The sequence below is a fragment of the Ovis canadensis genome, chromosome 1 (assembly GCF_042477335.2).
Source record: "Ovis canadensis isolate MfBH-ARS-UI-01 breed Bighorn chromosome 1, ARS-UI_OviCan_v2, whole genome shotgun sequence".
Taxonomy (NCBI): Eukaryota; Metazoa; Chordata; class Mammalia; order Artiodactyla; family Bovidae; genus Ovis; species Ovis canadensis.
Genome location: NC_091245.1, coordinates 276,806,595 through 276,819,324, shown reverse-complemented (window position 1 = coordinate 276,819,324; position 12,730 = coordinate 276,806,595). Strand labels below are relative to the sequence as shown.

At 56.3% G+C, this 12,730-nt stretch overlaps 1 protein-coding gene across 1 annotated transcript in view; it reads right to left on the bottom strand.

Annotated features, from left to right (window-relative positions):
- Positions 1-11,412, bottom strand: part of GALNT15 (polypeptide N-acetylgalactosaminyltransferase 15) — a 44,011-nt gene extending 32,599 nt beyond the window's left edge. The window contains exon 1 of the mRNA XM_069582417.1: positions 10,291-11,412. Coding sequence (XP_069438518.1) covers positions 10,291-10,829 — 539 coding nt within the window. The 5' untranslated portion in view covers positions 10,830-11,412. The remainder of the gene's footprint in view (positions 1-10,290) is intronic.
- Between the last annotated feature and the right edge of the window lie 1,318 nt (positions 11,413-12,730).

Below are 12,730 nucleotides of genomic sequence, written 5' to 3'. Positions count from 1 at the left end.
TCCACTTGTATCATCAAATGCTCCGGGCTGTCTACACTGATTTAGTAAAGTCCTCAGAAAGCAACTTCCTTTGATCCCACTGTCTTGGCTGCCTTAGAAACTTGCTTCTGTGGAGTCTTGCAACAGTGAAAAAGCTTTTCATGACAACTGCTTTGCATCATGGTCTCCGTAACACCTGTGGAGGCGTGGTCTCCTCCAGCACTTTCTTCTGTCCCCTCCACACAACTCTGGGGGAAATTTTCTCAAGACAGAAGTGCCAGGAAAATCCTTTCCTCCTTTGAGGACATGATGTGTGTCCTTCTCCTGAGCAACAAGGGTCTCGATATTTACGGTGTTTCCTGTTTCACTTTGGCCGCCAGGAAGCTCAGAGTAAGAAAATGGTGACTCAGCTGGTTAGGGTTGGGAAGATCCCCTGGAGAAGGGAACATCTACCCACTCCAGTATTCTGGCCTGAAGAATTCCATGGGACTGTATGGTCCCTGGGGTTGTAAAGAGTCGGAAGCGACTGAGCGGCTTTCACTTCCCTAGTCATTGACTGCCTATTTTCACTCTAATTTTCTCTTTGATCTCAACTTTCCATTTTCTATCCAGTCATATAACAGTTGTTGACTGACAACCTACTACGTATAAGGACTGGGAGGTGGATTAAATTCATAAGTCCCCTCCATATGAGTCTTCAAGTTGCAGACTTTCCAAGATGGGAGTGTGCATCTGATTCCAGCAGGGAACCCTGTGCCATCAGCATCGTGGGCGAGTGACCCTGCAGCTCGCCCTCCATCTCCCAAGGCTGACGACCTTCAGCTCTGCCGCCTCCTGCCCCGTCTGTTTCCTCCATTCAGCAACTCTTCTTGCCCATTCACCCAACGCCAGCCCCTGTGTGCCAGCTGTTGTACTGGACTACTGTACCACTCAAGGTACTGCCCGGTAAGATTAGAGACGATTTCTTTACTTTTTGTGATTTTATAATTGTATCATTTGTGTGAAAAGTATTATAAACCTGTTACAGTACAGTACTATTGAGTTGGTGATGCCATCCAACCATTTCATCCTCATTGGATGTCATCACCAACTCGATGGACATGAGTTTGAGTAAGCTCCGGGAGTTGGTGATGGACAGGGAGGCCTGGCATGCTGCAGTCCAGGGGGTTGCAAAGAGTCGGACACGACTGAGTGACTGAACTGAACTGAACAGTTCTATGTAGCCCACTGTGTTTGCTGGGTACCTAGGCTAACTTTGTTGGACTTGCGAACAAATTGGACTTGGAAATGTGCTCTTGGAACAGAACTTGTTCACATGTAGGGGACTCATCGTAGATAAAAGCCTTGAAGCAGAGTTGTGTGACGCTCCCGCCCATATCCCCTGGGGGATATCCTAGAGCACAGCGCAGCTTGACTTTTAACCGTCTGGCGGTTTTCTCTGATGGCCAGAGATGTTCCCCTTACGCACCAGTGCCTGAAGAGCTGCAGAGTCACCTCCTCCAGCCCCGGGAGTTGCCTGCAGTCGGCGCCTGAAAGGAGTCGGTGCATTAAAATCCAGCAGCCCAGACCCTAGGCAAGGGGCAGCAACTGCCGTCACCAGCTGCCCCCTCAGGGCTGAGCCTCAGCTGCCCACAGAGGAAACCGCCTGCAAAACCGCTTTTTGTCGGCTGTCCCCTATTCTCTGCCTCACCGTCCCAGCCCCCAGGCAGGGCTCCCTGGCACCATGGACAAAGCAAATCCTTGCCTTGGGGTCTGCCTTGGGGGGAACCCCAGCTCAGAGAGCCTCTGATGTTGTGGACTTTATATCCCATTAAACAGAAAACCAAAGAATTATTCAACAGCTGAGGCCAGGACCTGAGGGTGGGTGGGGCACAGTCAGGAAGGTGCCTGGTGGGGAACGGTGTTCATGGTAGGGAACGGTGTTTCTGGTGGATGTCACAGCCTCTGCTAAGGACTGGAGGAGGGCAGGGGCTTGCCGTGTACCAGGAACAGAAAGGAAGGTTTTCCCAAGTACACTTCCCTTTATCTTGACTAAACAGGATGTTAGGAGCAATTTTCTATTTCATGATGTATCTTCAAGTCCATCAAGGGAGTAGAGTAGGTAGGAAGGCAGACAAGAGAGCAAAGGTAAGTGGTCCATGCAGGGGCCCTGGGCAAGTCCCCTCCCTCCTGGGGTGACCGGGGTTCTTTCTGTCAAGTGGGGTTTTTTTTTTTTGCTCTGTCTGTACCACGGCTTTGCCAGGGGGATGGGTGAGGCAGGGCAGAGAAACAGCTCTTGGACACTGAGAAGCAATGCTCGGGTGTGACCGGGTCTGATGAGGCGCTTTCAGAAGAAACGCTTGCTTTTATTAAGTGATGACGCCGCTTTCTTTGTCCTTCAACCAAACGCCTGGTGCATGTTTTATGCTCTCAGTGTGTGGATATCACACAAGTATCCAAAAGCCCACCCGACCTCACTTGTCCACCTTCTGAGCGGCAGCAGGGAGGAAGGAAGGACCCAGGGCTTTGGAACCAAATCAACGTGGCTCTGAATCTTGGCTCCACTATTATACCCGCTAATTAGCCAACATTGGGAGGCTGAGACCCTCCCTTTAATCCAGGGCTGCTGCCTGGATTAAAAGGGATCATTCTGGCTCAGGAGAGCTGCTCAGTGCACACAAACTTCACATCCGGAGATCAGAAGAGCCTGGATCTGTGTTAACACACAGACGCACCGCCTGGCTTTCTGCAGCTCTGGGGTCCCCCGTGACCTCAGATCATGCATTTGGAGGCTGATTCTGAAAAGAAGGAGCCACAGCCGCGCACCAGATGGCCAGGCTGTGACGCAAACCCTTATCTACCCTCCCCTTGCCTGGCCAGAGTAGAAAGGTTTCTGCTGGGTTTTCTAAAGCTGGTTTGGAGTTCCTGACCCCTGTGCGTGCTAAGTTGCTCCACAACTCCTACCAAATCAGTCGAGGTCCCCCACTGAGATGGGCTTCCCTGTCTCAGCCCTGACCCCACCCATGCCGCAGCTGGCTGCTTGTCTGCAGCCCTCAGGGTATCCTAAGCGCCTTAGGGGTGGGGTCTCGGCTTGCTCACCTTCCCACCTTCAATAGTCGCTAACCAAACACTCAGAGCTGGACTTGACGGAAGTGACTTAGAATGCGTGCGGGCACAAAGAAATATTTATTCAGTGAATGAAGGTGGATGCTGTTCTTGCTCTCAAGAGGTGTACAGGCTGGCTGTCTATAGGAACAGGATAATGAAACAGACGCCATGCATTCTATGAAAAGCCCTGGGTTCAGCCCATGGTGCCCCTAATTGGTGAAGCTCATCGTGGAAACCACAATTTCCAGGCCAGGCCTGGGGCCAGGTCTGCTGGGACACGGACTGGGGACGATGCCTTAGAGCAGTGGTCTCCAACCTTTTTGGCAAGGGGGGCCGATTTCATGGAAGACAATTTTTCCATGGACCGGAGAGGGGGATGGTTTGGGGATGATTCAAGAACATTACATTTATTGTGCTCCTATAAGAATCTAGGGCTTCCTTCATGGATCAGTTGGTAATGACTCCGCCTTCAATGCAGCAGACCCAGGTTCGATACCTGGGACAGGATGATTAGCTGGAGAAGGGAGAGGCCACCCACTCCAGCATTCTTGGGCTTCCCTGGGGGCTCAGCTGGTAAAGAATCCGCCTGCAATGCGGGAGACCTGGGTTCAACCTCTGGGTTGGGAAGATCCCCTGGAGAAGGGAAAAGCTACCCACTCCAGTATTCTGAACTGGAGAATCCCATGGACTGTATAGTCCATGGGGTCGCAAAGAGTTGGACATGACTGAGTGACTTTCACTTTCACTTATGAGAATCTAGGGCTTTCCTGCTGGCTCAGATGGTAAAGAATCTGCCTGCAATGTGGGAGACTCAGGTTCGATCCCTGGGTCAGGAAGATCCCCTGGAGAAGGGCATGGCAACCCACTCTGGTATTCTTGCCTGGAGAATCCCCATGGACAGAGGAGCCTGGTGGGCTACAGTCCACGGAGTCACACAGAGTCGGACACGACTGAGCGACTAACACTTTCAGTACTTTCACTTTATGGGAATCTAGTGCCGCCGCTGATCTAACAGGAGGCTCAGCTCAGATGGTAACGCGAACGGTGGGGCCACTGCAAATACAGACGGAGCTTTGCTTGCCTGCCCACCACTCACCTCCTGCTGTGCAGCCTGGTTTTCTAACAGGGCACGGGTTGGTGCCAGTTGCTGGCCTGGGGGTTGAGCACCCCTGCCTAGAGGGACAGACAAAGGAGCTTACAGATGAGAGAGAGGTGTGGACGGGCTTGAGCCTACATATGAGGCTGAGGCTGCCAGCCTGTCACTGCCCACGGAGGAGACAAGCCACACAAGGTGCCCACAACCCTCTTCTCTCTGTGGAGGGATCTCCAAAGTCTCCCAGCCTCCTCTGAGGGGCTCCAGGCACCCTTGGCTTTGCTCTGACCCTGGTTCCCTTGCCTTGGACTAATGAGGGCTGCACACGAGAATCTCTGACAGTGAGTCCCTGTGGGCTGTGTTCAGTTGGTTAGTCAGGGGGGAGGAGCTGGCCACGGTCATTCATAAAACCCTCCAGTTGATTCTCACATGCAGGCAGTGCTGTGAACTGTAACTCTCATCAGTGTTAGTCAAGCTTTGACATGAACGTAAATCACCTGGGAATCTTGTTAGAAACAGATTTTCCAGCAATAGGGCTGAGTGGGCCTGAGACTCTGCATTTCCGATGTTGCAGGTCTGAAGCCCCACACTTTGAGTGGCTCTGGAGTAAATAAACACTAGCTTTCACTTGTGGCTCAGCTGGTAAAGAATCCTGCAATGCGGGAGACCTGGGTTCAAACCCTGGGTTGGGAAGATCCCCTGGAGAAGGAAATGGCAACCCACTCCAGTATTCTTGGGCTTACCTTGTGGCTCAGCTGGTAAAGAATCCTCCTGCAATGTGGGAGACCTGGGTTCAATCCCTGGGTTGGGAAGATCCTCTGGAGAAGGGAACAGCTACCCACTCCAGTGTTCTGGCCTGGAGAATGCCATGGCCTGTATAGTCCATGGGGTCACAAAGAGTCGGACACAACTGAGCGACTTTCACCTTCACTAGTAATTTAAAAAGATAAGATGTAGGTTGACCACTTCTGATCTAACCCTCAAACCACAAGGCAGGACCCCCCCACCCCGGGTACTGGATGTTCCATCTCAGAGGATGGCACTCGGCACAGTCTACACCGCAGCCCCTTGTGGGGGCTGGATCCAGAGTGGAGCTGCAGAGAGGTGCCCTCCCTGGCCGTGGCTTTGCTGGACTTGGGGGGCTTGGTGATCACAGGGTACCTTTGTGACCTGACTAGCCAGGCAGCACACACACGGGCTTGTTTTCCCTCTCATTACAGGTGGGGGATTATCTGGGCTCCCGCCCCCATCTCTGCCCAGTTACTGACTGTTCCCTGCTCCCGGCTCCTACCAAATCAGTAGTGGTCCCCTCATCTGCCCTAGGGCTGGGCCCACCCCCTCAGATTTACTGATGCCCTGGCAGCTGCCCTTGTTTGCAGCCCGGCTGGCAGAGCCATCCTGCGGTGTCTGGCTTCCTGTCAGAAACTGACCTGACCCTGTGGAGAGCCATACCCCCTCCTTCTTGACAACATGTCACAACTCCAGGGGACGCCTAGGCCTCAGCCCAGACTGCCTATTTAAGAATCCTTGCAAGTGGGACCCGGGCAGGAGTCCTTTTTAAGACTTTCCAGGTAATTCCGAGAGCTGCCAAGTTTGTGACGATTTGGCAGCCACAGGGGACCGAAGATAATTCATGGGTCAGAGAAAGGACAATGTGTGCAGTCCACCGGTGCCCCTCCAAGCTTCTTTCCAGCTCACTCCCCGGACCTACCCTTGAGAATACGCCAAGGGCGTCTTCCGTTTGGACTTGAACACGAGGGGTAGTTGGCACAAGTGCCGTCTCGGTTGCATCACAAGCCTCCGCGAGGGCGTTACCGTCATCACCACTTCACAGTCGGGGAAAGTGAGGCTCAGGGAGGTTGAGTGATGGCGCAAGGTCACACAGTAAGGGGTCGTGTCCAGAATTCAACCCCGGGGCCACTGTCCTATGGGTGTATGGTTTAGTCATGGGGTGGGTACACAGCCAAGGAAACCCAGAGCAAACCATAAACAAAGTTGGCGTAAGCAAGTAGCGCAGAGCCGGCTACAGCTGAGCTGCCGTTTGTGTTCAAGTACAAACCCCGGGCCATGAAAGCGACTGCATTCCTTTCGGCCTCTCTTCTCTGTCTTCCAATCCCAGTACTATTTCCCCTGTGGAAACATCCAGAACCCCACTGCCTCTCCACTTGACACCCCGCAGGGCTCTGCGGGCCTCCTGGGCACGAAGCCTTTCTGTCTCCCCCATTCCTCTGATTACAGGAAGCAGCCTTCATTCAGCCTCCGAGGCCTTCCCTGAGTGCCAAGAGGCAGATTCAAGCTGTCAATTAGGGGAGAAGGGAGGGACGTCAGAGCAGGGCGAACCAGTCAAGACGAACAACAGTGGAGCCTTGGGGCAGGGTCGCAGGTCCCCATCAAGGGATGCACACAGCAATACCTTTGCGCTGTTTTGCAGAAACTGAAACCCCCTCCAGCCGGGAGAAGTTAACTGTTCACTGCCCACAAGCATGTAGACCCCAGACCAGTTGGAACCAGAGCGTTAATGATGCTGACTCCTGCTTATCTAGTGAAAGGGAAAGTCGCTCAGTTGTGCCCGACTCTTTGTGACCCCGTAGACTATACAGTCCATGGAATTCTCCAGGCCAGAGGACTGGAGTGGGTAGCCTTCCGCTTCTCCAGGGTATCTTCCCAGCCCAGGGATTGAACCCAGATCTCCCGCATTACAGGCGGATTCTTCAACGGAGCCCCCAGGGAAACCCAACCACCAACCAATTAGAAGAATGTCCCTGAGCTGCTCATGCCCTCTTTGAACCATTACTATAAACCTTCTAGATGCCCCATCCAGGTTGGGGGACACACAGTTTTGAGGGCATTAGCCTGCGGGGGTCCCCTTTGCCTGGCAAAGCAATAAAGCTATTCTTGTTTACTTCACCCCAAACTCTGTCTCCAATATTTAGCTCAGTGTCAGAACACAGAGGCAGATTCAGCTTCACAGTCACCCCCAGCACTGTAGTACCAACTTGTAAAAATTCAGATTGCTGGGCTCCAACTCAGAACCACTGAGAGTTTTTAGCAACGGTGTCTGAAAAATCTTTTTTTAAAACAAGCAATCTGCAGGAATCTGACAGGCACATATATTTGGGAACCAGTGATAAAGCCCCTCGCTGCTCCAGAGTGTGGCCTGTGGACCAGCAGTCCTGGGATCAGCCCGGAGCCTGATAGAGATGTTGCATCTCTGGCGCTTCCTCCCCTCCCCTCCGCCGGCCAAATATGTCATACTGCATACTTTCACAGGATGCCCAGGGGATCTGCGCACCGGATGAAATTTGAGAAGTGCGCTTTGTGCAACCTGGTGAATACAGTGTCCTCAGACACACAGGAGAGGAGCTTCTGAGATGGCTGTTCTTTAAAGGACTGCGTTTGGGGCCGGTTTTAAAGTCCCGTCACCCTGGAGGGAAGTGGGGTTGGGGCCTCTCAACGGGTGAGAACCCGTTGTCATCCGGGAGCCCCGCGAGGAGGGGGAGGCGCTAGCGCCCTGGGTGCCCCTGGGGGGTGGGGAAGCTGGGGACCCAGGGCCGGGCTCGCGGCTGCAGGGACAGACCGCAGCCGGGAGAGGGCGCGCACACCTCCGGAAAGAGCCCTGCTGGGGGAGGGGAGACAGCCCGACGGACGAGCCCGGGACCGAGCGGCTTCCTGACAGGACCGTGCAGCAAACCCAGGCAGCTGGTCACTCTGAGCAGGAGTGGTGCACACACACCCGTGCACACATGCACCTATGCGAATCACACGGACAACACCCACCAGTGCATTTAGGCCACAAGCACAACACCAACAACGCACCCGCAAAAGTACATACGCACCACTTGCACAACACATTTATAACACACTCAGCACACGCACACAATACACATGAGCAGCACACTCACAACAAATAGACATGCTCACAGACCACACAGACACGCCAAACGAGCCGTCCACCACAGCACACACGCGCACACCCTCGCAGCGCAGGCGCACACCATGCCACGTGCGCGACACGCGGCGTTCCACATCCATGCGCTTCACAGCACTCAGCACACCACACGGATCACACATGTGCAGCACAGTCACAACACGACACACGTACCACAAAAGTATGCAGCCTGAGCCTCACATCACGAGACACAATGTCACACATACATGTGTGATGTGTGCACACGCCATGCGATCACGACGTGTGCACACACGAACCCTGCCACCCTGAAGACACACACGCAAACGTGACAGCACCCGCAGCTGCGCACACCAACACTGCACACAGTACGCAACACAGCAGCCACGCAACACACAACGCAGTGCGTTCACCTTGCACGAGGCAGACACCCAGTCACACACACACACACACACACACACACAGAGTCACAGACTCTTGATTGAGTTCGTGTGTCTGGTTAGTAAAACATTCTTGCTCTAGGCCAATGAAGTGAAGTGAAGTCGCTCAGTCGTGTCCGACTCTTTGCGACGCTATGGACTGTAGCCTACCAGGCTCCTCCGTCCGTGGGATTCTCCAGGCAAGAGTACTGGAGTGGGTTGCCATTTCCTTCTCCAGGAGATCTTCCCAACCCAGGGATCGAACCCGGGTCTCCCTCATTGCGGGCAGATGCTTTACCATCTGAGCCATCTGGGAAGCCCATGAAAAGATGCGGCAAAGAATTAGAAGACGCTGTATCGGCTCATTCAGCAATCGTTTCTCCAGGCTCACCGCATGGCAAGGGAAGCAGGCACTGAATGAACCAACATCAAGGACCATTTACCCTCAGCTGTAGCGAGGGCTATGAAGTAAAGCGGCCGGCAGCCCAAAACGGCGACAGGGCGGGCCTGGCCGGTTGTGGGAGTTTCCCGAAAGGAGCTGTTTCGGTTGAGACCTGGAGACAAGCAGCAGGGCGGAGGTTTGCGACCTGAAGGAGGCGCTGAGGTCCAGAGTCTGCGCATCTGCCCGCCCCTGCGGGCTAGGAGCCCGGTAGGCTCCGAGGACTACGTGGCCCCGCCCCCTGCTGCCCGCTCCGCCCCTCCCACCCAGAGGCGCGGAGGGTGGGTTTGCTTCCTGGGAAACTCTCCGGGCTCCGGGAAGATCCGTGCCTACAAGGAAGGGATCCAAGTACCCAGCTATCCAGCTGCACTGCCCCTGGATGCTGGGGATGGCGGGGAGCGCAGGGCGTCCAGAACGAGCCCACCGTCTCCCTGAGTGGGTCATCACATCTCCCACCCTGCCTCCTGGGGTGGTCCTAGAGGTGATGGAGCCACCCTGCCAGGTCAGACTGCATCAGCGCAGTATTCTAGCTCCTGGATCCTGCACGGTCCACCTCGTCTAGTGGACTAAGGGGCAAGGCATAGTGTAGGGAGGGGCTCGGGCTGGTTGGAGCAAATCCCTGCTTCGGCGCCTCCCAGCTGTGTGATTGTGGACGAGTCACTTGGCCTCCCTGTGCCTCAAGAAAGTGAAAAAGTGAAGTCGCTCAGTCGTGTCCCACTCTTGGCGACCCCATGGACTGTAGCCCACCAGGCTCCTCTGTCCATGAGATTTTCCAGGCAAGAGCACTGGAGTGGGCTGCCATTGCCTTCTCCGTGTTCATACCTATAAAATAGGCACGATAGCAGAGCTAGCACCCGTCTCGCTAAGCTGTAAGGCCTTTACCAGTCGATACATGAAAAGCTCTTTGATTAAAGCCAAGCAATAGCAAGATCCACATAAATATTAACTGCAGTCGTTACTTTCATCCAAAAGAAAACCAAGCCCAACACTCAGAATATCAAAATGTGCTGGAGTCTCTTAGTCCTGGAAGCGTCGTCGGCTCTCAAGCCCCTCGGGGTTAGAGATACCTTTGACGGGCAGATCCAGAGACAGAGGGACTGGAACCCGGGTCGGTGGGAAAGAAAAAGGATAGGGAAGAGTCCTCCTTCTCCGTCTCTAGGACGGTGGGTCTCCCCTGGAGGGCTGGTTAAAGACAGAAGGCCGGACCGCACCCGGGGTTTCTGCCTCTGCGGCTCTAACAAGTTCCCAGGTGATGCCACCGGTCCGGGGACCGCACCTGGAGAAGCGCCGCTGCCACAGCGGGGGCGGCGGGAGGAGCGTCTGCGCCCCTCCGGGAACCGGGAAGGGGCGGCCGGGGTTCACTTACAGCGGATGCTGCGAGCCCCTCCTGTGCCGGGGGCTGCGGGCACTGGGCGCCTCCTCCCGGCTGAGCGCGGTCCGCTCCCCCTCTTCGGACCCCTCTTCGGACGCCTCTTCGTCCTCCCCATCCTCCTCCTCGGCCGCCCAGTCTCTCTCCGGGGCCACCGGGTCCTGCTGCTTGCGCTGCCGCGGGATGAGCCGGTAGCCGCCGCCTCGCCCGCCCCGGCTCCGGTTCCTTCCGGCCCTGGGCGAGGCCACGGCCACCAGGAGCTGGTCCTCCCGCAGGGAGACGAGGGGCGGCAGGGGGCCGTACTCCTGGTCCTCCTCCTCGGACTCCAGCAGCCACTCCTGGGGGTCCCCAAAGTCCAGGCGGTAGCCGGCCTGGGGGCTGCGCCCGGCCGCCTGGGGGGCTGGGGGCGCCCGGGGCAGGGCGTGCGGGGGCGGGTGCAGGGCCCCCAGCATCAGCAGCACGCACCCCAGCGCCAGGAGGGCGAGCAGCGCCTGCCGCCGGCAGGGTCCGTGTCTGCGCCGCTTCCTTACAAGCATGCTGCGCGGAGCTGCCAAACGCAACAGGCCATCGGCCACTTCACTGTCTCCTCCCGCTCCGGGGTCCTCCACGCTGGCAGCGCAACCTGGCTTCCTGGGTCCACTTGGAAGCTTTTTTTTCTTTTTTGCCAGCTTACTTAACCTGGTCCTTTTCCCCCGCAGCTGACACTTGCCAGCAGCGTGTGTAAGACTGGTTGCCTCTGACAATCAGAAAACCACCGACCCAGGTTCCAGCCCAGGTCCTCTCTGAGCGGATGCCTTTAATTGCCTTCCGAAAGCCCATCCACGGGGGGCCGGGGAGGGGGGAACTTCAGATCGAGCCCTGATGCCCTTTTCCTCTTTGGGAGAAAGAATAATTCCTTTCTGCTCAGGGGGCGAGTCCCACGTGTTTCGCTCCTAGCACCCCGCCGCTTGCATGAAGGGTCAGGTTGCTGTGGGGTGTCTGGGGCGGGGGGAAGCCGGGAGGTCTCAGTCCGGCAGAGCTGACCCCCGTCCTCCTTTGGACCCTTCAGGTCGGGTCGGACCCACAGATGTGAAGCCGGAGCAGGCTAATTCGCTTTCACACATCGCTCCGCGCTCGGCCAAGACGCTGCGGGCCGGCGGGCCGGCGGGCGGGCGGGCAGGCGCCCGGCTCCTGGTCCTAAAGCCCTCACTGTTTCCGGGAACACGACCCGGGGAAAACAAACACTGACGCTGCTGGGACCAATCCCAGCGGGAACACCCCGGGGAGGTCCGATCTGCATCTGATCCCAGGAAGGCTTCTTTCCCCACCCAAAGGGGCGGGAAAGAGGATTCCCTCTTGATTTCCAGAAGGCTGTTCCTGGGACGGAAATACAGGGAGCTGGGGGGCTGTTTGCACCCTCAGTCTCCTATAGGTGACCCGGGAGAGCCAGGCTGGGCCCTCCCTCCCTTCCTGAGGACCTTCGTCCTCCTCCTTCTGAAAGGGAGGTGAGCTGGTGGAGATGCTCCCATAACAAGCTCCTCTGGAGCCCCGGAATGCCGGCCCAGCCTCGGCCACCAAGCAGGTGGGGACAGGGAGAGGAATGTTGAAACAGAAGGGGCACACTCCCTCTGTTCTCAACTCCCTTCATTCAACCCACACATAATGATGAGCCTCCACCGTCTGCTGAAACTATCCCCGGGGCTGGGCGCAGAGATCACAGCGAATAAAACAGCAACATGTGTGTCTTGTGGAACTTACAGCCTGGTGGGACAGACAAGCACGATTGAGACCTACAGTGGGAGAGATGGCGATAGTGCTAAGGCGAAGACAGAGGCAGGCGGCTGGAGAGCAGGGGCTGGAGGTGTGCAATCCACCCGGAGTGAGGAAGGGGCCCCAGGAGCTCTGCTGAAGGAGGAGGACTGGGCAGCTCGGTGCAGGGAGAGGAGCAGCAGGTGCAAAGGCGAGAGCTTGCCTGGCCTTTTGAGGACCCGCAGAGGGCCCGCGAGGCTGGAACAGAGTGGGCAGGTGGGGATGGGGTGAGAGAGGTAAGGGGGGCTTCTTTTAGGACCTTGGGGGGCACTGTGGGCACTTGGGCTTTTCCTCTAAGATGGGAGCCCTTGGAGGGCTGTAAGCAGAAGACAGACACCATGGACTGGGATGCTAACTGGACCGCTCCGGCTGCTGAAGGTAAACAGTGGGAGTGCAGGGCAGAAGCAGGGAGACCGACTGAGGTGTTGCTGCAGCGAGACACGAGGGCATCCCTGGAGCCAGAGGTGAGTGCTCAGCTTGGGCACGTATTTTAAGGAAAAGCTCGTACGATTTGTCGGTGAATTTGTGGGTGAGAGACATATGAGTCAAGGATGGTTACAAGTTTTGGGTCCAGGCAGTTGGAGGAATCAAGTTGCCCTTGAAGGAGATGGGAAGGCTGGGAGCAGGCGGGGGGGGGGGGGGCGGGGGG